The following is a 26,684-nucleotide window of genomic DNA, read 5'->3' as shown; positions in this document are numbered from 1 at the left end:
GAAAATATAAATTGATGTATTATGGAAACCGTATGTCCGATTTGCTCAAACAAAAGGCATATTGATCAGTGTACTTTTACCCTACTCAATTAATCTGTTTAAAACATGCTCAAAGCATTTTCTAATTTCTAGAAAATGCATCCAATACCACCTTAAATATACTGCAATGATTATCGTGATTACAATGAAAATGTTGCTGTCCTGATTCCATTCCCGGTGGGGTCACTCCCTGGCAGGGGGGACGATAGGACCGTTACCACAAGTACAAATTACCCCCTTTCGTGAGTCGATTTCAAGGACAAATCATGAGATTTTACCCCCTTTTTTACTCCAAAACAAGGACAAAATGGTACTCTGAAACACCCCTATTTTTTAGATTCCGAGGACACATTTGCAATTTTGACCCTATTTTAACATTTCAAGGACGAGGCCACAGGCCAGGTATCCACGGGATCGGGAGAAAATAAAAAGAACCCCTTTTTTTCAATTTCGCGGACATTTGTGCGATAAAACAACCCTATTTTTCCTATTTCACAGACAATTTTGTCCACGGACAAGCTCTAAAAATGACCCCTTTTTCCGCAATTTTGGTAATGATCGTGCGGTCAGTATTGCAAGTTGAGTGACCCCACCGGGATTCCATTCTTCCATAGTAAATGCCGACCTTGATTTTTTCAGCAGCCAATCCAATCAAAAGAAGAGAGAGAGCAAAAAAGTTGAACAAAATTCAACTCTCATCACCAATGAAAATTCCACCAAGCTCGTAAAAAGCTAGCTCAAATTTCATTTTGGCAGCAATGTGGAGTCTAAGACCCTGTTCACATTAGAAAATTTCGTCATTCGACGAAGATAAGTTAATCTTGATTAACTAATTAAGCATGCGTACACATTACGCTGAACGAAGACATTGCACTGTACACATTTCATACAAATTAAAGAAGCTCGAACAAAGCTATTAACGATCGGCTATTATTAAAGCCACTTGGTCACTTTCCTTCGTCGAACGAAGCGAGCGTACACATTACAAAATTAGCTTCGTCGAACGAAGTATTTCTTCGTCGAAACAACCTTTTTAGCTTCGTTTATTTCTTCGTCGAAACAACCTTTTTAGCTTCGTTGAACGAAGCAATTTTAATCTTCGTCGAAGGAAGAAAAGTGCGTACACATTAGGAAAAAACAATTTTTAATCTTCGTTCGAGGTTCCTTGAAAGAACTAAATTTTCTAATGTGAACAGGGTCTAAATCGGACTTTAGGCATAAGTTTACAAATAAACTGTAAATGAAATCATAAAAGAATATATAAGGAGATAAATTTAAGTGACCGCTTATGGTTTTGGATTTCAACCAGCCTAATCATGAAGCTCCTGTGGTCGAGTGGATAAGGCATAGGTCTCGGAAACCTGAGGTCCTTGGTTCCATTCCCAGGTAGGATCACTTTTTCTACTTGTCTCCTTTATTACTTGCGATAGCGAACCTGGGGAAAAATTATGTTTATGTAAGAATATATAGTTGGATATTGAGTTTCATTGATTTTGACTTTCGTTTTCTGTTTTCCATGTGTTATAAAGTGACTCAAATATATAAGAGAAGTAATTTTCTCAATCCCATTCTCTCTTACAGCAAAGCAGATATGATACAAAATTATGGAAATGATTTGGAGTAACAAGACCAAAATATACATACCATGTGAGACTGATTTTCACTGTTTAAAAATGATAATCCATATATAATTATAGAGAAAACAAAATTATTATTTTTTTAAAAGCTTACAGACAACCCCAGTCATGTAGTGTTTTGTATCAAAACAGAACTGAACTGAGAATGAGCATGTATTCTTTCATATTTGCCTAAAGCTCAGTCATGTACCCCCATATCATGACAATTTCGCTCAGTTTATGTCTTCCGTTATTCCACAAACGATCTTTCCCAAGCCGATGTTTTGCTCCCGACTTCCTGTAGGTGTTTTTGGCCTCGGCGAGAAGCAATTACAATGCAAAATCTGACCTTTTTAGCGGTACACAGTCGGTGCCGTGCAGCGATACGAGACTATTTTTGACGAACAAAATTCAAGAGGGACTAATAATAGACAGAAATATAATATTTTCAATAAAATCATTTTTCAGGCTCAGAGCATTTATTTAAAAGATAGTCAATAACATACTGCATTGCGGAATGAGTTCATTAAAGTTCATCATAAGTAATAGCTATATCTAATGTGTAGTGAATTTGTCAATAGGTATATATTCTTTTGCATTTATTTTAAGTTCCTCTTTTATTTCAACATATGATTGCAAATTTCAAGTATTTTTAAATGCTTTAACGCTCTGCTTGCTAGCCATAGGCTTCAACATAAAAAAATCACAGATTCAAGAATATCAAGAGCTATGTTAAGAACCACTGAACCAATACCAGGCTTGTTTGTACTCATTTTAATGCATTTTTCATGCTGATTCCAAATATGGTCATGAAAATTTACAATTCTGAAATTTTTGAATTTGAATTTTTTTTTTGAAACTTGACGTCTGCATTCGACACCCGCGCGGAGAGAGTTTAAAAGCAAAATTTTAGGTGATGGGAAATACGAAAATAAGATACCAATATTTTAGCTGTTAGAATTTATTTATTTGGCGACAATAAAATGGTTTCTTTCTATGGGACTGTTTTGTCAACCATTCCTGTCCCTTGAGTGTTGCTCAATTTACAGGGGCTATTTTAGAAAATAAGGGGGCGAATCGCACATCGCCCCTATATAATTGTATTTTTTGAGCCTGATGTCTTTTTGATAGATTTACACATCTGCCAAATGTTACTGTCAGTAACTGACAGAGCTTACTGTCAATAATTGACAGAGCTGCATTGTCAAATCAGAATTGTTAAAAGTTAATTTGTCTGGACTTGATTTCTATTTGTTCCATTATGGCAAATTGGAATTCTAACACCATTCGTGGGCACCATTCAAACTCTATTCACTGCATTTTTTTATACCAGGACAATTAAAATGCAGACGAAGCATGCGGATAGTTTCTACAGCACTTTGTCCCCAAAACATGGTGACTTTTGGCCAAGATATTGCACCACAACTTTCAAAATGGGGTGCACCCCAAGGTAAAAAAATTAACTCAAACATTGAAATTGTAATTCTAAATGACAAGATCCTCTCACCTCACTAATCACATTAAATAGAACATTTAAAAAAAATATATAAAATATCAGTACCACCAAAGACAGTGACTGTGAAAGACGGTGACGGCAAAAGATGGGTGACCGCTAGTAGTAAAAGAAGACACACCACAATTCTGTTAGTTTTTTTTCCCAGTCTTTAAGGTACGTGCATTCTCATTTGAAAAGCAAATAATCACTTTCCTTCTAAAGTATAAATATTTCATATTTTCCCTGAGTATAAATGTTTCATATTAGCAAAGCATCATATATCATGTGTACATACATGGAAGTTGTTAGTTGTGCAAGCAATTTACGCTAGGATCTCAAGCATACTCACTGCCAGTACGCAGTTTTGTAACCCTAATAGGCTTCTACGTGCACAGAATGACCTTTGATCATGTTGGGTACAAAAACTCATACTCTACAACTTGAGGTCAAATGTTGTACTATGTTTGTTAATGGAGGTCATTTAGCTAGGCCATTAGGGATGAGGTTATTATTGCTTCAAAACTCACCACTTCTACTCATGTGATACAGATGCTAGATGTGTGAAACTAATAATATTTGCCGAGATGAAAAAAAAAATTGACATTGCATTTATATTTACTTGTGTTTGATTCTACGGAATGCTGAATTTTGATGCAGCGCAGACTTGTACACTCAACTGAATCATGGTAGTGAAATAAATTTGATCGCAAAATATCGAAAGTTACGTTATTTGCCCGTGTGAAAGGATGAGGATAGGCAGGCAGCACATCTATACTAATAGGCTTCTCCACATGCATGTAGGTCAAGAATACACTCAACTTGGGTAATAATAGTCCCCATCGATTAGTTTAACCATAGAAGTAGAAGACAGAACACAGACTTACTTGCGTTAACACAGCCAGCCGGTGTTAGAGTTTTGAAGTGGGCTTTTGGCTTTGCAAGGGTGTCGGCAAGTGAAGAAGATGAGATCGTGACAAATGGGCTGTTCCGGTTGAAATCCATACACCCCCATGGAAGATATGGCCCTAATCTTCCACTCAGAGCTACACATGGAGTGTGAAATTTCACTTTTGGTTACCTGTATGTGCGATTCCATATGAAATCTACACCCCCTATGTGGGAGATTAAGATCATTTCGTCCATAAGGGTGTATGTATTTCAAATGCAACAGCCAAATATGGTTATTGTATACCCTGGGTCAGGGCATATGGAATGATAGTCGGTTTGAAGTCATATTGGGTAATTAGCGCTTGATGGTTTTAAGCAGAGTCAAGTTGGTGGTATATTTTCAACATCGAAAAGGTTTAGTTGACGATGTTAGAGAATGGAGGATCATATTAAATGAGTTATAATTAGTGAACAAAATTACACTAACGAGTTACTTGTGTACTAGAGTGGAATGCTGAATTGTTTCAAAATGTGATGCCTGAGTCTTTTAATAAACTGCTAAAAATTAGTCTTTGAGCATACAATTACCTTAAGGGGGTACTACACCCCTGTGGTAAATTTGTGACTATTTTTGCATTTTTCTCAAAAAATAATAACACACTGGTAACAAAAATTAAGTATAGATTATTGGGGTAGGATCCCAATTACTACACTGAAATTTCAGTGACTCAAGACAAGCGGTTCAGTATATATGATCGGAAATGAGGTACATCCTAGCGGTACCTTATTTCTTATCATAAATGACGATTGTCTTAGGTCACTGAAATTCCAGTGTAGTAATTGGATACCTTGCCCCTATAATATACATAATTTTTGTTACCACTGTGTTATTAGTTTTTGAGAAAAATGCAAAAATAGACACAAATCTATTGAGGGGTGTGTACCCCCTTAAAAGGGGATCACTCATTATTGCTCTGGATGCACTTCAACGTAAAAAGTTCAAATTGAAATATATACTCAAAATATCAAGAGCTATCTTAAGAACTACTGAATCAATACTAGGCTTGTTTGTACTCATTTTAATGCATTTTTCATGCTGTTTCCAAATATGGTCATGAAAATTTACATTTTTGAAATTTTTGAATTTTGAAATTTTTTTAAAAACTTATCGTCTGCAGTCGACACCCGCATGAAGAGAGTTAAAGGGGGATCACTCATTATAGTCACGGAAGAGTATGAAGTAATATCAAGTAACGATAGGTTGCAATCACAGCAGCTCAAAGGTCTGTCCCAGTATAACATTTAATAGAACTGCACTTGTCATAGAAAACATGCACAAAATCCCTCATTCAACTTTCAATTACTCGCAAAAATCAAGAAGTGTACATAGGCTTTCGTTTGGAAAAATATGACACCTAAAGTTTATGGAATAATGGAACTATTCACAGGTCTTATTATTTAACCAGCTCTTACTTTGTTTGTTTTGTATAAAAATGATTTTCTTTAGAGCAAGCAGGTACAATGCAATGCATGATGGGATACTCCCTGCAGCTGCTGTAGGTTGCAATACCAGGGTATACATGGTATAGTCACAGAAGAGTGATATCAAGTAGAGATAGTTTCATCATAGTCTAGATTATAATAAGCAAGTGATGAATAGACATAGAACCCTATATATTTATTTTGTGGTGATGATAACACACTATGTCAATACCAGTAACAGCAGTTTTAGAGGAAGGGGTTCAAAATGCCAGATGCATGGAGGAGGGTCAAACATTAAAAACAAAGATACATACACACAAAGATCCAAAACATGTTCATCTATCAGGGCACAGTTCTTAAACCCCAATACATTTGTACATTCATTGAATGACCTTTGAAATTGTGAGTACAAAAACTCATACTCTGTGACTTGAGGACAAATTTTGCACTATGATTGTTTAATTGAGGTTATTGAATTATGCCATTGGGATGAGGCCATTATGGTCCATAGTGACAGTGGATTTTTTGTTTTACTTGAGAATGAAGACGGTTTTGGAGGAATCTACGCTATCGTTGCAGATATTCTTGGATTTCTATGTACTAAAAAGTGGTAGTTTTACCCCCAGTCTGTATTCCCAAGCAACAGACGAAATGTGGTTATCACCAGACGCAGTTGAACCGTAATTGAATTGGTAGGAGTTAGACCTTAATCATACTGAGATGAGGAAAGTTGATATAGTGATGAGATGGGAGTGATGGAAGATGGGAATCTAAAACGATTGGATAAATCCCCCATGCAGGCGTGGGGGTATCGTAAGTGAGAAATGGCTATGATGGTGGAAGGTTTTTAAAGAGGAGCGGAGGATGGTTTTTGGTAGGAGTTCTGATTATCAATGTCGAGACAAAGAAAGGTGATATTGTGCTGAGTTTGGGCAATTATAAAATGGTATTAAACCCCAAAGATTGGCAATCGGTGGAATGGCGTTTAGACAATTTAACACAAAGTGATTCATGGAAGGGATTTTGAGAGCTCTGTGAGGAGGAAGGAAGGTTAAGGTTTTGGTAGAGCTTCTAAAATATTGTTATCATAATTGCATTGAGGAAAATATAGACTTTGAGATTGGGTGGGGTGATGGTAGATGCATGGGTAAATCTACAAGCAAGAGGTGTCTCATGGATTGGATGGAAGGGGCAAGAGTTTTGTTTAGGTTGGAGTTAGAAATGGTTATTGGGCTAAACCATTTAAAGTCCATACTCCCCCTGTGGAAGATTAAGGAAATAATTATTTTCCACAGGGGAAGTATGAATTTTAAACGGAAGCACATTAACCATTCATGGAAGATTCATGTTGTATCTTTCTCAGAGGGTATACGAAATTCATTCGGAGTGCTTAATGTGTTCATTCCATTTGATATTCATACTCCCCTGTGGAAGATATTTCTAACATCTTTCACAGGGGTATTGCATGTGTATAGCAATCGAAAATGTAAGAGAATATGTGACTAAAAAGTAGTCTTGTGGAAAGGATGAAGGGATTTAAAAAAAAGCTTAATAAGAGCATGACAGTTTTTATGAGCTATAGATGCATTTATAACCAAAGCAGGGAAGGGGGCTTGAGTCCTCTCTCAGTCAAAACCGATCACTCTTGAGGACCCCCGAACTTTAATAACCATTTATATAGGTGTCATGGAGAAGATCCAGTTCTCATGCTTAAAAGACACTGCACTTGTCCCCTTTTCTGTCGGTTCTAGTATTATACCAGTAAGAGTCAAATGTTAATCATAATGACTGAGATGAGCATGATGAGGAAAGATAATATCATGGTGAGATGAGATGATGGTATAGATGTCAATTCACTACAGAGAATTGATCTCCTATACAGCGGGGTAACTAAAGAGATGGGTTGTGCTGTAGGGATGGGGCTTTGAGAGTTGAAGGGCAGTGTTGGATTTATTTGATGTTTAAAGGGCAATGTTGCATTATTTGATGTTTAAAGGGCAATGTTGGATTTATTTGATGTTTAAAGGGTAAATGTTAGATTTATTTGATTTTTAATGCCTTGCATAGCTCACACATAATAAAAATTCCTTTAAAAGGAATAGGGCGAGCAAATGAATTGTCAAGATAAAGGTGTAGTTCCATATTGATAAGTCCATGTAAAATTAAAAAAACATGTTTCACGTCCAGGTTTTTGAAAAAAAGGAGGAAGTGGACAATATTGGATATTTTTTATGTTTAAAGGGCAGTGTTGAATTTTTTAAAGATTTAACTAATGATTTCTTTATTTTATTTTCTTGTTTTATTATGCAGATATGGTAAAATTGTATCAACCAAGGCAATAATGGATAAATTGACAGCAAGGTGTAAAGGTGAGTAGAAGTGAATCAATTTCCCAGAATCCTTTGCAACATGATACATCCCCTCATTTCATCAAATAACATCATACTGCACATATTGTCCGTTTTCCTATACACGCAACACACAGACCTTGTAATTAGAGCGTGACCTCAAATTTTGAGCCCGTGTTGAAGGTATAGCCGACTAGCTAGTTAGCACTGTTGTGTCGAATATACTTGCTCAAAATCTTAGAAACTCACATCACTGTGTAGGGAATTTATTCTTTTATAATATATATTTTTAATAAGAAATAACTATCATGATCATAGGCGAGGCGAGCGTTCCTGTGAACCGATGTCATCTGAAAGTTTCTGAAATACGGCCACACAGACGTGCTAATCCAATGGCAATTTGTTACCAATTTCGTCTCATGCTTCCCCACTTTCATCAAGCCACTGCATGATAAACTGAAGCCCCACCCCTTAGAAACTCACACGTCAATAAAGCTCTATCGTTTCTCTGTGTTGTTATTAAACAATTAACCTCATTGGACCTTCATGAGGATCGACCAACCCCTTTGAATGAGTGACAGTTTTATACAGGTTTTCCTTCCTCGATACCCAAGTTAGCCAGACCATGGCACGCCTGCACTGCATGACTTAATTGGCAATATTGATCGAGAATCGATGGGTGCGTGCATTTTGAAACAGGGGTGACAGAGGGATACTGTGTTTTACATAATGTTTGCGGCTATAGCATGTATAGGGTCTGTTTGGATGGTGATAGAAATGGGCTTCGGAAACGGTAAAAATACAAAGAAATGGATGAAATGAGGCCCAAAGATGCTTATTTCCATGGCCAACGAGTTTTCTAAACTAAACATGGTACACAATTAATTGTTGTCCATTACTATTTTGTACAAAATTAAATACGACATAGGGCCTAATTTTGAATTTATGAATGTAGAAGAATTATACCTTTTAATGCGCTAACATTCCCGGACAAGAAGAACATTGTAGGCCACAATTGCTGATTTGAATTCATTATTTTCAGCTTTAATTTGGTTATGCGATGCGAGTAATTTTGCTAAAAATGCCCACTTTCTACAGTTTGAAATATAACACCAAGTAGGCCTATTTCTAGACCTGCTTTATATAACAAAAGTATTTAAAAAATCCCGGAAAAAAATACGACACAAACATGTGTTTTTCTTCAAAATGATTTATTAAGAAACACTGCATTATTCACTTGATATTGATAATCATAGCGAGCAAAGTTTACATCACAATGTCAAATATATACAGAAAAATACTTAAATCTAAGCATCCACAGGGCCCTACTTTATTATGAATGTTCAACATCTTGATCTTCATTCGTGACCCGAAACATTTTCATATCAAAATATATACAGCACATGTTCAAGCGTGCAATTTTAATACCAAACACTCTAGTACATGGTATTCATAATCAGTTATTTTTTTTGATGATGAAATTCCTTGCACCTTAATTCCTAGCCTTATTACCAAAGTAACTAAAACTTTAGGTTATGTTTTCTTTATCACTTTAAATCTGCCGGAAAATCATCGGCATGAATTGGTAAGGTAATAAGTAAGAAGTCCGGGTAACAAGTTGCACAGACATGGTGCAAGGGATCAGGATCATTTGTGCGATCGGAATATAGTAACTTTTTTGAATGTCAAAGGTTACTTGAATTCTATAACATTTGTATAAGGCAAAACAAAAAATAATAATAAAGGTTTGTCTCATGTCCTCCGCACGCGTTGGATTTTCATTGCGCGTTTCTGAATTTTGTTTCAACTTTTTTTAAGTTGATAAAATATCTCCCGAAAATTTAAAATGCATTTTTTTTCTGTAAACTCAAGTTCATCCACAATCGAAGACACATTTCTGCTATGAGAATCATGAATATTAAGAATGATAAGACAAATATCAAACAGCCGAAGTGATTAATAAAAAATAGATATAAAATAAATTTTGAAACTGCCATAGGGCACGAGACAAACCTTTGTCTATAAACCCCATAGACTAATAGATATTCTTACATTCACACACACAAAAATAATTAATTACTTACATTAAAAACATAAAAAAAAATAATTATAATAATTAATATTGCAACTCTTTATACTCAACTTGCTGGATGCAAACAAATCGATAAACTACCACGGATACAGTGTAACTTATTGCTGTAGTATCAAAAGTACAATACGCCCAATTGGGCTCTGAATAACACTCATCTAAAAAGATCAATGATTTGGTAATTACACATAACAAGCATACAAGTTCCGAGTTTATAGATTTTGAAACAATAGGACGTCACAATGCGCACAGCGATGCTGTATTCTTATCATCCACGCCTAATTATACTTAGACCATGCATGCATTATGGTATAAATGCATAATGGTTTTGTTCAATGAGCACATCTCAAGGAAACAATCATCTATGGGGCCTATTTATAAATGAAAAGAAAATATGCATAAAATCACGTAATATTTTGGTGATTATAGTGCATGCTCATTTATAAACAGTTACTCAAGCTTCAGACTTACATAGTACTTTAGTAGGCCTACATGTGCCTCAGATTCATTTTTCTGGGCATATTCTAATATCATGGCCAACTTTCAGGCAATGGCTACAAGTTCTCTTCCTTTTCTGAATTGAAATTTGTTAAAAAAAAAAGAATGAATCTCTGTTGTACTTTTCGATCAGCTGACTTAGGGACTCAATACCCTCTGGTCCACGGCGATGATTGGTTGATTTAAAATAGTCAACTGTGATAATGTGATTCTTTTTTTCCAAACCCTGGGAATTAAAGATATCCAAACTACCATGCGTATATATAAGGTCAGCAACATGGTCTGTTAGAAGATGCATGTAGGGTGTAACATGGTTGCTAGTAAATATTGACACATACATTTGTAGCCATTGCCTAGAAAGAGACCTGAGCTGCTCTACACCATCAACCTCTTGCAGTACACCAAACGTATCATAACTGCGGATAAGATTGTACACAGAATAAAATTCCCTCCATACATTCATAATCTGTTGTACCTCATCATCACTCCTATGTTTACACATTTTCAACACAGCTTCAACTTTGTCCAAATTTTGAAAAAGTTTCAATTTCTCAGGACCTCTAAGATCTCTCGGCTTCCTCACCCCGCTCCCATCAATATGAAAACCCACTCCATTAATACCGCAATCAGCAAGCATACTTTCAAATGCAGACATATGTGGAGTTTCTTTGCTTTTTCTGTTCATATTATCTGCTATTTCAAAATCCCTCAACAACTTCTCTGTTAGTCTATCTGATATGCGTAAAAACAAATGCAGCGTGTCTATGACCACTCTCTCAAGAGGAATCGACAAGAAAATTGGTTCACGTAAACAGGAAAATTTAGTCTTAGAACGAACTGGTTTCTTTGAAAATTGCACAATTTCTTCCAATGTTCTAAGATCGGCAATGATACTGCACTTGTGATAGTCTGATTTGTTCTTTTGCAGTATATACAAGAATGTAGCGTAATTGGCAGCCCTAACCCCAGAACCTCAAGTAAAACTTGTAATCCCCCTAAATAATATACAATTTCATACTCTACACCCATATATACATATTTTGTGAATCGTTCAATACTACTTACCAGGTTTACCAGATGACTTTTCAATGTTTCATATTTTTCGTCCCCATTGATAATTACCACTGGTTCATGCCCAGACTCGGATGTGGCAGTATCTGAATCGTTTAATATAGTACATGTAACATTGACAAAATGATTGCACTTTCCAACTTGTGTCCCATCCCCACTAATTTTCACACGTACTGTATTATCACCCTCCCCAAGCTTCCCTCTACCTACAAGTCCCTCAATCCTACACTTAAGCACCCCTTCTAAATCCCTCTCTATTCCAGGTTCTTTTCCTGGTGTTTTGTTGAATCCAATACTGCTGCTTGCTTTGTCCATCTCGGCTTTCACCGAATACAATGTCGGAAGGTCTGTGATGGACGCAACTGCCGAATAAGCCCTATCTGAAATGTTATAACGATCTTTGATAACGATGAGAAGCTGGATAAGCTCCAGCTTCTCGGGTGAAAGTTGCTTAGGGCCCCGTGATCCATGGCCCTCGTTCTCGCAGTTGGAAGGTCGTCAATAATAGTTAGCGTCTCAAGTTTCTTTGTAGACTTATTTCTGACCACTACATTATGGCAATCATAACCACGAAGGCCTACATAGGCGAGAGCTATTTTGCATTTGTCTGCCATAGAGGTGCGAAGAGAATGCTGCCAAGAACGAGTAGGCGGACATGGGCTTCGGATCTTTAATTTTCCTCACATTGACGCAGTATTTCCAATGACACTTTCTTTAACAACTTACCCTTCTGTTTTGATTTTTTCCTTTTGTCCCTGTACTTTTGTTTCAGTTTCTTTAAACGTTCCTTTACTTTTGCTAGTTTTCTTCTGAGTTGTGAATTTTGTAAGAGAACCGTATTATATTGTTCCTTGACAGCTGACACCAGATATTCTGAGAGCAATACTTTGAATCCCCACACTTCAGGCTTTGCTTTCTTTTTTGCCCTCTTTACCAAGTTAATTGCGCGGCGCCCTGGTTTCCTTCTTAACGCGACACGAGCTTTGCACACATATCTTTTTATTTGATTTTCAATTCTTTTGGAAAATACAAGGTCTACGTCTCGTAATTGACAAACGGCATCAAATACTTTATGCGTACAATTGCTGGTGTATTGAGCGAATGCGACTTTGCAAGTATATCCACAACAAATGCCTTAGGAATACACAAGCTTTCCATATTGAAACGATTGAGCTCATTCAACACATATAAAAGCAGACCTTAAATTATTTTGCTCAAAAACAAACAAATGAAAAACATATAATAAATGGCAAATAGAGCGTCCTGAAGTGGAAGGGATCAAAGCGATATTCAAGCAAGAGCGTCACAAAAGCACATCATGGTTAACTCCAAAGATACCGTAGGCCCTATATAAAACACATAATCTTTTAAAATTTCAAGCCTTGACAGAACAGTCTAACAAGATGTCAAACATGCTACATTGTAAACTAATAGGAAAAAAGGCGTATAAGTGGCAATTTTCAGCGGTTTTATTTTCGCTGATTTACACCTCATAATATATGTAGGCCCAAATACGAGTATAGGCAAAACTTGGCAATTGCGAAAATACCACTCGCAAAAATGTCCCCTCACTCCAAATCACGAAAATCACTGCACGAGGTAATTTTATACCAAAAATGGCTTAAGACATGAAAATATGAGTACAATATCAATAACTATATAGGGCCTATGAATAATGCCTAATAACGCAAAAGTTAGTCAAAAAAGCGGCTCTCAAATAATGTTAGAAATTCAAAACGTCAAATTAACTCTCACTTCAAATCATGAAAATAACTGTTGCGAAAATTACCACTTATATCATTCGCTCAAGACATTATAAGAATATGAGTTACAGAAATATCGACATTTATTATATGAATATTGTGCCCTAACGCATAGAATCTATGCCTAACGTAAAAGTCACAATACTTCAAATCACGAAAATAATTGTATGCAAAAATTACTACTTATATTGCTCGGCTCAAGACATCATGAGAATATGAGTGACGTCAATATTAACAACTATATATATATATGAATATTGTGCCCAAACGCACAGAATCTATGCCTAACACAAAATTCAGAATACTTCAAATCACGAAAATAACTGTACGCTGAAAATTATCGCTTACGCCACAGACCCTCTTTTTCTAGGGTATGTGCTTATTTAGCTAGCATCGCTGGGCTCAAGACATAATGAGAAGACAACTATATGAATACTGTTCATAGATTCTGGACTTCTAGAATCCGTGGTAAAAGTTAGAAACAAATCTCTGAAACAATGTCAGAAATTGAAAACGCCAAATTAAGTACCAAATTCAGCCATTGTGGCACTTGTGAGTAGGCCTACTATGACATGGCAATCGAGTGTCACTTTAAATATTAAAATCTAAAAACAGCCATACCAACATCGGAGAGTTAAAAAAGTAAACTTCACTTCTTCAGCTATAATGGTCCTTCAAATCATGGATAACAGTTTTTGGGCTGCGCCTTCAACTCTCACGAACCGCATAGTGAGCACATGTCCAGATGGATGGCTGACAGCCTTCACGCCAGTAGGGTCACTTAAGTCTACTATAAATTCTTTCAAACATCTCTGCCGAGAAAATGTTACGTAGAGGCTATCTTCTAAGATATAGCAAAAGTCTCGCCTTTCATTCAAAATGCGCAGATACCAATTCTGGCCTAAAAGTGGCGTCAAGTCCTGCAATTTGATATACGTTCTCCGACCTTCTTTGGTATGCGGTACCTGACAGATGCTCTCAAACTGTTGAGGGGTACAGGGAAGTCTCAGTTTGACTTCTGTTGTGTCTTTTGGGCCGAATTTAAGTTTCCTTTTCACCTCGGACCGGAGGGAAGAGTAGAAGCAGGACTCCGATGGCAGGTCCACACGTTGATCTCCTGTCTGGCGGTCTTCTACTTCGTCTCTTCTGACCCAGCTATCATACCTTGAATCCCAACCAATCCAATGGACTCTAAAATGAGTGGGAGTCTCTTCCAAGATCTGTAAAAACATAATAGAAATATCACTTTTGGTAAGTTATCATTTATAAACACAATAAATATATTTTTCAATATTTTTTAGGGGTACGACCTTGGGAAATAACGAAAATATTGGGGGCTGCTTTAATTCTTATGATGTGTTGAGAAAGCCAATTGCAATTTTACACAAATATTAACAGAAAATATGTAACAAATTAACAAACATCAAGGAAGGGCCTCCTCATCAAAATTTTGAGAAATTATGGACGACATATGTTATTTAATTTGCCCGATGACCTACGGTATTGTCTCTATTTCCCTTCAACAGGTTCAAAGCCATTACGTATTTTTGGTTTTGGGAGCCTTTAAAATCGGGATAGATGAAGTAAATAGCTAAATTGACTCAAAGTGCTGATTATAAATTATTTCGTTAATTTCATTCTCAACTTGGCGTAGGGCCTATAGTATTAAATAATACCTATCAAAACGGGGCGAAATTTCCATAAGTCTATAAAATACCGCAAATTAATTCAAAATATGTACCTTAATTCAATAATTCTCATCAAAACAATTCTGATACTTAATCTAATTAAACACAACAGCACGGAACTATAGCAACATCGATTAATGACAAAAACACCAAATTGGGCGATTCAACGACAACCTGTCAATCATCAGTCTATTGTTCCATGAACCTATTATTAATAATAAGATGACGCTTCCTGGTTTATGTAACATAATGGGCTTAAAAAGATTAAGTGGAAATTTTAAAGTGATGAACAGAAGCACATTAAATAATACTCCTGTTTCCTCAAACATTATAATTAATGTCAATAAAATATTTAACGATGCCCATATAACCAATGTTCGTAATAACACTTGGGAATTCAATTTTCCCTTCGTTGAAAAAGATAAAATACAGGTACATGAATAAAACAAACATATTCCATTGCGAAAGCTAAATTAATGCAAATTAATGATTCAAATAAAAAATGATTGGGACAAGAAAGAAATGGGAGTGGGCTGAAAACAACTAAAAAATAAATTTAAATAAATAAGACGCCTCTTAAATATTGTAAATAATTCTTATACGGATGCACATTGGTTAATGAAATCATATTAAACAATAATGATAATTAGGCCTATGGAAACTTTCTTATCCTTCTGGTTCTGTTAATACAAAATTTTAATCATACAGTGAAGACCTACTTTATTAAAACAATATTTTGTATATTACTAAGTACCACTAAATATTGGGCTTTGTAAGTCACAGGCAACTCTGAACATCATGGTTAATCTATTGTCATCTAATTAACATATGAATAAAAACACTTCAAGTATTGAAGTGTTTCCGATTGACCAACAATGATGGGCGTAAAAAGTTTTCTTTCAAGGGAACACAAGTACATGTTGTCATGGTAGCATACATAACAAATATAATTCTATACAGCTTTCATATAATACGAAAAAAAAAAAAACACGCAAAGCGAAAAAAAAAATAATGTCAAATTCAACGATGGCGTAACGTTGATGAGCTGAAGAAACATTATTTGGCAATCATTGATACGCCTAAGATTCTTGGCACAGATATTTTTTATGATATTTAATAAGCAGATATCAAAGACATCAAAACTAGAAAAAAATCACCAAAACAACAACGTTGCTTTGAAATAGCTACGGCGGAAATGGGATAATTTTGAATTCTTTGTGAGAGGAAAAGATAAAGAACAAACTATATAAATGTTACGAATATACTATCATAGCTTAATACTAGACATTTTATTAATATAATTTCTTGTAGTGAAATTGCCAAATTGTAATCAACAGTATGGGTATCTAGGTCAAGGAACAAGTTCCACGTAAATACTCCCACAAAAAAGTTGTTGAAGTAACCCATTATAGCTTTTAAAACTTTTGATTCCATTTTCCAAAAACAACCATAATAAATTGCATGTTATACGACATACTTTAAATATGAAACCCCTGCTTTTACTACTTTGGAATAGTCCAGAGTTCGCTGGTTATCGAGTTTTATACGTTACAGTACAAAATAAATACTGGAGCTATCAACGTATCGGCACTGTCAAGCAGTTCGCCGTCGACTAAATTAATGGATACAAATGCAAGAATATACTTACTTTCACGCCAAAAATATCAGTTTCCTTCCATGTTCTGGTTTTTCTCTTTGTTTTCTACAATCCAAAGCTGAAGATGTTAATTTTCTGTAATATCCCGGAGGTTTTCGCTCACGCTTTTTCCATCAGGTTATAGAAACACACTAGGTGATGCGATCTCCGCTGTGACGTATTGATGAATGGGCCTTCGTTATGCAAATGATGTGTTTATTTAAGGCAACGAATCCATGCTGCAGCTCTGTCGCTGATTGGTTAGATTTGTCAAGTGGACAGTATTGACATGCCGTAAAACGGGTTATGCTTTTAGAGCAAGGATTATGGTAACTCTAATCGGGTTTAGACAGGTAGGGGTCGTGGCAAATTTACAGTGGAGATATGTGCAACATGTTCCCATTACTTTGTTAAGATTCCCTTTGTTTTCATTTTGAGAATAGACTGGCTAAACATAGGTCGATAGTCAAGAAATAAACATATTGCAAGATCTGGATGTGCTCAGTTCATCGAGGTACTTTTCGTCACTCGACCCATTTTGCACTGGATAGCAAATCAGTACAGAAAATTGAAATGGAAGAAATGCATTATGGGAAGTGTAAGATATCATATCTGACATGTTCATAAGGTTACAAGTTCAAAGAAAATTTTCATTCATTATATCTTTTTATGATCAATAAAATGAAAACATTCTGTATTGAAGTCTTGCAAGTTTCGTTACAAACGTTAGCCTGACAAGTTATGTACAGTGAACGTCGTTCATGTGCCCTAAAGGACAATATGCAGTCGGTATATTTCACTCGTTTTCTGTTGCGCCACGTCTAATTGTCATATAAATCAAATAATTACGACAGCGTCTTATCACGAGATACTAGTACCTGACCCAGATTCTGAAAAGGCACTTTGATACCAGAATGAATTTATCAATCTTAACATCTAATATCTGTATGTTTACATGGACTCTGGCACAGTCATCCCAGGTGAAAGGCAAAAGAATTGGCCTCCAGCTGTGTTCTCGTTGATGCTCTCATTCAGACTCATCATTGTCGTGCTCAACCCTGTACACGGAATAGCGTGTCCAAAACCTACGCACCGTACTTAAATGTTATAGAGTAGTTAATGACATAGTGTTTGTTAGGTACGCCATTGGCATCATTGTGGGGGTATCCCACGTTAATCTTGTCAGGATAATCTTGTTTCGCCGCCACGACCTGGAGGCACGGACGGAGACTTGGGACATTGAGAGCGCTAGTACATGTATACAACTAAGATGAAATTGGGTGTGAGTGTGAAAGAGATGAATTTAGCTTGTGATCGAGGATTGTACTTGTAGAAGTTATGTTGTTGTTGAGGAATTTGGTATTTTAACATGGATGTACAAATCCAATAATATCAGTGATAGCATTTAAGGATTTAAAAAATTTCAGTTAGAATTGACTTAGATTTCAAACATTATTTAAATTGAAAAACTGTGATGAAAATCCATCCAAAATGAGTATAGGCAAGCCTGTGGTTGTTGAAAAAGTATAGAGTAGAGTAATATTGCAAGGAAAATATATATCTGTGGATTCTCGGTAAAGTGCCCTGATTATAGCAAGCAGAATATTGTTTTTAGTCAATTCATTGGTGGCAAGTAATCCCCAATTATGATCATTTTTCACCATTTCAGTTGCATTTGTAAACATCTCTCATCTTTGAACGTGCTGACAAGTCAGACGCATGCATATTACCCGTCTAACTTTTGATTGAACAGAAATGTCAGTGCCGTCTTGATTCTGTTGTGATCAGAGTTGACATCACTACTCTTAAGCTGTTATTGGCTGTGTACAAGTCTTAAGATTAGCGTCTTCTGTGCTGTTTGAATAAACTCTTTCTGATGGATTCGAGTGCATTGCCTTCCACTCGCTTTAACAAATCTACATTGACTTTCTGTGTTTTGTCTACTAAAGGTGGAGAAATGGGATGGAGAAATTAGATTCGTTTTTTGTACTTGAGTAACTATTTTGTGTTTGTTAAATACGGTTGATCTGTGTGGAAGTGTGGAAACACACTTAAGTTCTGATGGGAATAGGAGAAGTTGTAGTCGGTCATTCTGATTCTGTGTCCACCAAACATGCTGTCCGATATGTTGTTTAGACAAAGATGGCAGTAATAGTGGAAATATTTGTGACCAACATCATTCTGTTTAACTTTGATTGAACAGAAATGTCAGTGCCGTCTTGATTCTGTCTTGATCAGAGTTGACATCACTACTCTTAAGCTGTTATTGGCTGTGTACAAGTCTTAAGATTAGCGTCTTCTGTGCTGTTTGAATGAACTCTTTCTGATGGTTTCCAGTGAATTGTCTTCCGCTAGCTTTAGCAAAACTATATTGACTTTCCGTGTTTTGTGCATTAGGTGGAGAAAAGGGATGGAGAAATTAAGTCTATTTTGTACTTAGGCGACGAAAAAAAGAAAACCTGTTCTACGGGTGGACGGACCTTTCAAGTAGGGTCGGTCGGTCAGGCTTTTTTTTTGTTTGTGGAAATGACCCTTAAAAATCACCAAAATCGGTTAATATTTGCAATTTGGGAAAATACAAAAACAACATTCTGAAATTTGGGTCGGTATTCATTTGTACAGGAATTTTTTCCCCCAATTCGTTCAAAATCTGGGTTGGTCGGGCACGTAGAACATGGTTTTCTTTTTTCGTCGCCTTAGGTTACCATTATCTTTGTGGGTTTTACATTTAGTTTGTGTGGAAACACACTTGAATTCTGATAGGAGGGTAGAAGTTGCATCCGATCAGACTGGTTATGTGCCAATCAAAAAGTATTTCTCAGTTTGCTTTGACAAAATGGAGTAATAAATATCTTCATGAATATAATTTGCAGGACAAAAATTGTCTAGGGTTCAACAATATCAAACAGTGTCACTCATTTCTCATTTATGATTCATATCTCTTTGGAGATTGGCATGCTTAGTAGTTCTTTAGTGAGATCATGTATGCGCTATGGAATATTCGGCAATAAGTGTGGAATGAATAAAGCTTAAACAAATTAACATAGCATAACAAATTCTACTTTTACAGAATATAAAAGGCATGGGTGGTGTAATGCATTTTATGATCTGTGCTAAATTTTAGTGACCCCAAGGAACATAATTTGAAGGAGAAGATTGCCCTACAAACAGTGGCGGCACCATGAATTTTTTTCTGGGAGGGGGTAGCATTTTGGCTTGGAAACATGACATGGGTCACATGCATATAAGACCTGTGTTATGTCAAGATATTTCACTGTATATGTACAGGGTTTTCATTTTTGAGAAGCTTAAATCTGATATTTTGTATATTAAAACATGTAGTATTCTTGCTATATTGGAATAGAATTGGAGAGAAAACTCAGGATACTACAATTTACATCATATTTGATGTAAACAAGGGTTCTCTTAGTACATTATCACTAGTTTTCAGCCCCATATATTGGAAATCACTGGCTGGGCCTGCGCAACCCCACACTGCAAAAACAGCAGAGCAACACTTAATAAACACTATAACACTTCATAAACACTTGTTTATAGTGATGTTAATTTAACACAAGATAGTGTTTAAAATATGTATTTAAACACTATCTTGTGTTAAAAAACATAAACATCTTCATATTTCTAAACGTGTTTTGGTGTTTATAAATTAACATCCCTGTACCATCACTGTACAAACAAGTGTTCATGAAGTGTTAAAGTGTTTATTAAGTGTTGCTCTGCTGTTTTTGCAGTGCAGTGGCTACCGGTTCGAATCCCGGGGTACCAAGTGACTTCTTTGTTCATTTTCTCTCCTTTTTCGTTTCTTCTTTAACTTCGGATAGCAAAAAGGCAGTGTTCAGTCTGAGACTATTAATATTATACCTGGTATCAGGTATAATAGTCTCAGGTTCAGTGTTAGGGTTAATGATTCTGGGTCACCCTGTAAGCTCAAGGCATTGCAGGTGTATTCTACCCATACCAATAAGCCCAACCCCACCCTGCTATTGTCTACCTTTTGAACAAAAGAACCAAGTCTAGTTTGCCACAATTTATGTCTTATCATTTTTGAAACAAGACTGATTTGTTGAAATCCTAAACAGTAGTACATGCACTTAATGAATTACCAAAACGTATCAAGTTCATCTAAATATATATACAAGTGTGGTTATTAAAAGTATACATTAACAATTTAGAGAGAGTTGCCTTAATGTTAAACAAATATTTGATTATTTCAGTAAATATTTGTATTGATAATAATATCTATTCATTGCAAGGTATGTTAACGGTACACTTCTGAATGAATTGAATAAAAGCAAAATTGTTTTTCCTCTAGGCTGTATAGGGATTGATATCCTGGGAAGAAAAACATCAATTTACTAAGTCAAATAGATAAATGTAAGTTCAAACCAGATTTATCTTGTAGATATAGAAATGCCAAATCTCATCTCTTCACTTAACCCCCTGAGAACAACTGTCTTTGTAACAGCATTTCTGATTGGTTAATCACACGATGTATTAATCTGAGTGACCAATTAAAATACAGCTTCTAGATATTTAAGCTCAATTCAATTCAGCCCTACTACACTTGTTCTTACGGTGCTGCTGATTGGCTCAATAAATCATAATCTTCTTCTAACCAATCAGCAGGTAATACTCATAGGGTTAACCAACGACTTGATTTGATTTTGTGACTTCACAGGCTAGGTATGTAACTAGGCATGTCCACACAGAGGGATTTAAACAAATTAAAAGCAACACGGTTCTTGAGCAAAAACTTTTGGAAATCTGCCGTGTGAGCTGTCTCGAGAATTCCAATTACTAAGTTTATCCTCAAATTTTTCTCCAAATATACTCCCCAAGATATTTTGGGTATTTCATAATTTAAAATGAAGAGGAGTGATTCAGAAAAACTCTGCGGCTAGTTTTTAGACCACATATCCTTAACAATCATACACACCAACTCAACAGTATACAGCAGATAACGTCATCCAACCACAGAAGTAACTCAAACGGACATTGAACTATGTCCCCTGGAATGGAGGCTACATCAGGTTACCAACAAAAGTGCCGTTAGACAGGCGGCCAGGAGTTAGCAGTATTGTTGAACTACGTTGCATGGAAATGAAACTACATGAGGTTATACATGGCAAGCCCGTAGCCGGTCCCCGGGAGTTAGTTTGTCGTATCTTTTGCGGACGCATTTTTGTCTGGAGGGATGATGAAAGTCGAGCAGTGTTTTCATCAAGTGTTTCTGCGGTTTAATCTGAACATTAGAGGCTGGTGATTGGTGAACTGAAGGAGCCTCACAGAGTAAAAAACAAATCTTGTCGTTCTTTACAGTTAACATTTTGTGTGTGGTTGTCGATTTCAACAACCTTAAATTAAATACAGAATTTGTAAATTAAAATAAATTTTACCAAAAAATATGTATGTTTCTACTTGTATAATGTAAACAAAATGCCCCTTTATGTTTCACAAAATTTAAGGGAAGTTTGAATTGGATGTTACCGTTTGTTCAGTTGATGATAATTTTTGTGGATAAAGATGCAAGGTATTATGTAGGACTCAAATTTAAAAGATTTTGATATCTTATACGCTGATAGTTAATTTTATCATTGGAAATGCACAAAATATGAGATGTGTAGGACATTTTTATCAATATGTGAGTCTGCAATTGATGTGCTGGAGGAGATAGAGGGTGTATTTGAAAAGTAGACAGATCATTAAGATATGAATGGAAAGGAAAGAGTAACTTGCCACCGGGCTTGCCATTGCATCGTCTGTGCTCTTGCAATCAAACTATGAACTTTCAAAATATATTATCATTAATAGGCGGGGCAAATAGGCACAATTTTACCAAATAGGCATAAGAAATAGGCAATTACTTAAAGGATGAATTAAAAGTTAAATTTGAAAATTTACACACAATCACATAAACATCAAATAAATCGTCTCAATCCCATAAAGTCAGAAGGTTTAGATGGCGATTTATTTTAAGGCATTTCATGGAATTTAGTACCAGTTGGCACTTGAAAAACTCTGTTGGGCGCTCAATAGATGAGGGGCGCTAATTAGTTTGAATGCGGTACACATTATTTTTTTTCATACTTGTAGCAGTGATATAGCAAAATGACCTGAACTGCAACATAGTTAAGCATTAATCAACAAAAGCCTTTGTATGCAGTTTTGAATGATAATATTATCTTGTGGTAGAAGATGGTATAAAATGCAATTGCGTTGAGTAGATGTATAATGTTTTTAATGTCATCAGATGCCAGCTGGCCTTGAATTAACATTCACTAGAGCAATGTCCCTTTCAAATTTTAATTAAATAATCATATAGGGAAGTTAATTATATGTACTTCAGTGAGTTACCTCCTTAATTCGATATATAGACAACATTATGTAGTGGTAGTTCCTGATTTTGACTTAAAAAGCGCAGTCATGGTTAAACTATATTTTTATCCAAGAATTAGCAGGGCCAATGTTTTGTGTGCGCATAATGCATGTAGTAATAGTTCCTGATTTCAGCTTGAGAAAGCATGATGGTATCTACTTTTTTTGTCAAAGATTATTGGCAAGGGCAATGTTTTGTTTGTGTATGTGCATCAGGAATATTGACTTGTCAGACTTCATCTATAAACACTATGGACAACTATAGCCTCATCCCTATGGCATAGTCCAATAACCTCAATTAAACAATCATAGTGCAAAATTTGACCTGAAGTTGGAGAGTATGAGTTTTTGTCCCCAAATTTTCAAAGGTCATTCAATGAATGTACAAATGTATTGGGGTTAAAGAACTGCGCCTTGATAGATGAGCATGTTGTGGATCCTAGTCTAAGGCTTGTTCAGATGGCCAGCTTGACCAGCGTACCTTCGGCATAACACACAGAGGTCATCATTTAATGGGAGAGCATGGCGCAATGGTTAGGGTACTTGCCTTTAGTGCATGAGGTCCTGGGTTCAATTCCCGTCAGTGGCGATTTGATAGGATATTGACTTGGAAAAAAAGTCTGATATTAATTGGCAACTTCTGTAGATTAAATTCAGACTTCCACTCTCCCCATGGTTCATTTAGAATTGGGTAAATGAATCATGAAAGTACTCTGTCCTTCGGAGGGGACTTAAAGCCTCCGGTCCCGTGTGCAGAGAGCCATACCTGTACATGTATTTTGAAAAGAGTAGGGTGTTAACCCCTGACTGTTCCCAATCCGTCCCGGTGTTCAAATGGACCCCAATGGAAATAAGCTTCAATAGAGGCTTTCTTGGGTTATCCAGGGTTGTCGAATTCCGAACAAATCAAAGCAAATCAAATTAACACTGATACTTATCCACACGGTCCGTCCTCACTATTGTTATCATTTAAATTAGCACTTCGTATTAGCTGCAGCGATCGCTTTGTGTTAATGCGCTACCGCTACCACAGAGATTTTTCTGTGGTAAATTTTGTTTGCTAATACAATACTTGTCCAGACGGCCCCTACCTTAGTAGCTTAGTGTTGGCTAAAATGAGCTACTGGTCTCCCGACCCAAAGATGGGTAACTGTGGGATAAAAAGAGGTCCTGTAGTTTTATTGGACACAGCAGAAACCAAAACTGGGCAACAGTGGGATAAAAAGAGCCTGGGTCCCTTGCTTAACTCTAAAGCACCGTCTGATGAAGGCTCTATATTGGTAACTCTCGCATGTTACTTAAGATCTTCTGGTTGTGCATGATACTTCATTACATACATGCTCATCTGTCAGAACACAGTTCAGCAACCCCAATACATTTGCACATCCATTGAATGACCTTTGAATGTATTGAGTACAAAAACTCATTCTCTACAACTTCACATGAAATAATAAGCTATGATTGTTAAGGCCAATGAACCATGCCATTGGAAATGATGCCATTTTGGTCATTGTGCGTGTCTCTTTGGGTATTCCCACTTAAAGACAGAAATACACAAATATAGTTCAGTTCTGACGTTCCTGTCAATCAAAATCCCCACGGCCCCTTGATTAGTTAGCATAGCGTGACTAGGGAGGTGCCTTCCCTAGATACGCTGTTAACCAATCACTTTTGTTTTTATTTCAGTGTTCATCTCTTTGAGTATACCTCATATCAGCATGAGAAAGTAACTGGCATAGAAAAATATTTGTTCAAAAGTGCTGGCAAGGGTAATACGTTGTGTATGCTTCAGTACCCTGCACTCCCATGTTGCCACCATCCGGTGAGATGCATTGAGCTATTCCAGTTGAAATCCATCCACCCCCTATGGAAGACATGATCTTAATCTCCCACACAGGGGTGTAGTTTTCAAATGGACTCACCCATTCAGTCAACCCAATTTGAAATTCGCACTCCTTTTGTGGAAGATTAAGATCATGTTTTCCATAGGGGATGTATCATAAATTATTCTAGAGCACCTTCACATTAGCTGATTTACATTGTATTCTGTTCTAAAGTTTGTTCAGCTTATAAAAGGCTAAAAAATAAGACTAATAACATCTATGTTGATATAGAATGGCGGGCACACAGTTGGGTGCAGGACTAATGTGCTTCTTGCGAGTTGCATAATGCACAACTGGCACACGCATGTAAATTTATGCGAGCGTGAATTGGGACTTTATTGATGCGCGCCGTTATTAAAACAGAATAAGCCGAACAAACTTTGGCGCTGATTCAGTGATGGATGTGAAAAGCATCCCTGGCATCGTGATAAGAGGAACAGCCTCAGCCAGTTCTGTTCTGTTCCCAATCCCCAATCCCCAATTCACTATTGACACGGTTATCCCATGCATTCAGTATCTCCTTAAATTCAAATGCAGTATACTTTTCAAAGTTCCCCACATACTTGCTTCAAAAACATTACACAACAGTATTCTATGCCATTCAGTGCCCCAACAAGTACTTCCATGAGGTATCAGTTCCCAATGGGGGTTGACAGAGTGCGATGGCAACTGAATCACAACCTAAAATTTATTGTGGGTAGTATTTTGTTTTGTACATGCAGCAAGAATATCATCCCATCCCGGCATCCCATCAGAACTCGGTGTGGATGAACAGTCAACATTAATAGGTAAATTTTCATGGGAAAATTTTCTGGACATGTGACCAATGCGTATCAATGTGAGTGTAACCTCGAGCCTGATCTCTGACCCCCGGCGGTGACCTCGCTATTCAGGTCTTAGTAATTTTGAATTGGAATAGTATTTTTGACACTAATTTTGATAGAAATTAATGCAATGCAAATTTATTGAATATTATTTGATCTTAATTTTTTCACAATATCATCAAAACGTAATTTCAAAAATATCTATCTACGGAAAAAAATATTTATCTACGGAAACTCTTACCATAACATTATTAGCTTGCGACAAGTAACTTATTTTGCCTCAAAGGAAGAATTCTTTCTATTCAAATACATTGGAAGATATCGAGCTGTGCTCGGGGTCACATTCCATAATGCTAATATGTCTGCGCCCATGGGTGTCACATGTCCAGAAAAATTTCCCGTGAAAATTTACCTATTAATTCTGACTGATGAACTAAAGTGGGCATGTTATTTGTGCTCATACTTGTACATCACCCAGTTTTCAGATACATGCTTTGATCCATACTCATTCCAGGTTGAGAAAGCAACAATCTGAAAAAAAATGTTTGTTAATGCTTTAGCTAATGCTACACAGCAAGATTCTGTGTTACACAGCAGAACCTGTTGGTTACATACATGATGAGTACCAGTGTTTACTCTCTCTGGAAATTGGGTGCGCCATATGAAACATTTTCTTCCCAAATTGGCCCAATTTTGGCTCAATAATTCCGCAAATTGACTAATTGTAATACAGTATTGCAAATTTGTGTGCGCCAAAAATAATTTTCACTGGGCCAAAATTAAGACTCACAGCCTCTGAGTAAACACTGATGAGTACTCTCTGCGTATCGCTATGTTCCAAGTACAATTTGCAGTTAATTATATTGGCTTGCGCTTCAGAAAGCATCGTCCAATTTTCTCCAGTACTATGGAGTTGAACCATATCCACAAGAACAAGCTGTGGTACAAATCACACAGTTATGATCCCA

General features: G+C 36.4%; 1 protein-coding gene across 1 annotated transcript in view; it reads left to right on the top strand.

Moving 5' to 3' along the window:
- The window catches only part of LOC140150075 (RNA-binding motif, single-stranded-interacting protein 2-like), a 321,704-nt gene that overhangs the window by 235,860 nt on the left and 59,160 nt on the right, over positions 1-26,684 (top strand). The window contains exon 4 of the mRNA XM_072172077.1: positions 7,831-7,889. Within this exon, the coding sequence (XP_072028178.1) occupies positions 7,831-7,889 (59 nt within the window). The remainder of the gene's footprint in view (positions 1-7,830; positions 7,890-26,684) is intronic.

The sequence above is a fragment of the Amphiura filiformis genome, chromosome 4 (assembly GCF_039555335.1).
Source record: "Amphiura filiformis chromosome 4, Afil_fr2py, whole genome shotgun sequence".
NCBI classification, from domain to species: domain Eukaryota; kingdom Metazoa; phylum Echinodermata; class Ophiuroidea; order Amphilepidida; family Amphiuridae; genus Amphiura; species Amphiura filiformis.
This window is presented reverse-complemented; position numbering and strand designations above follow the sequence as displayed.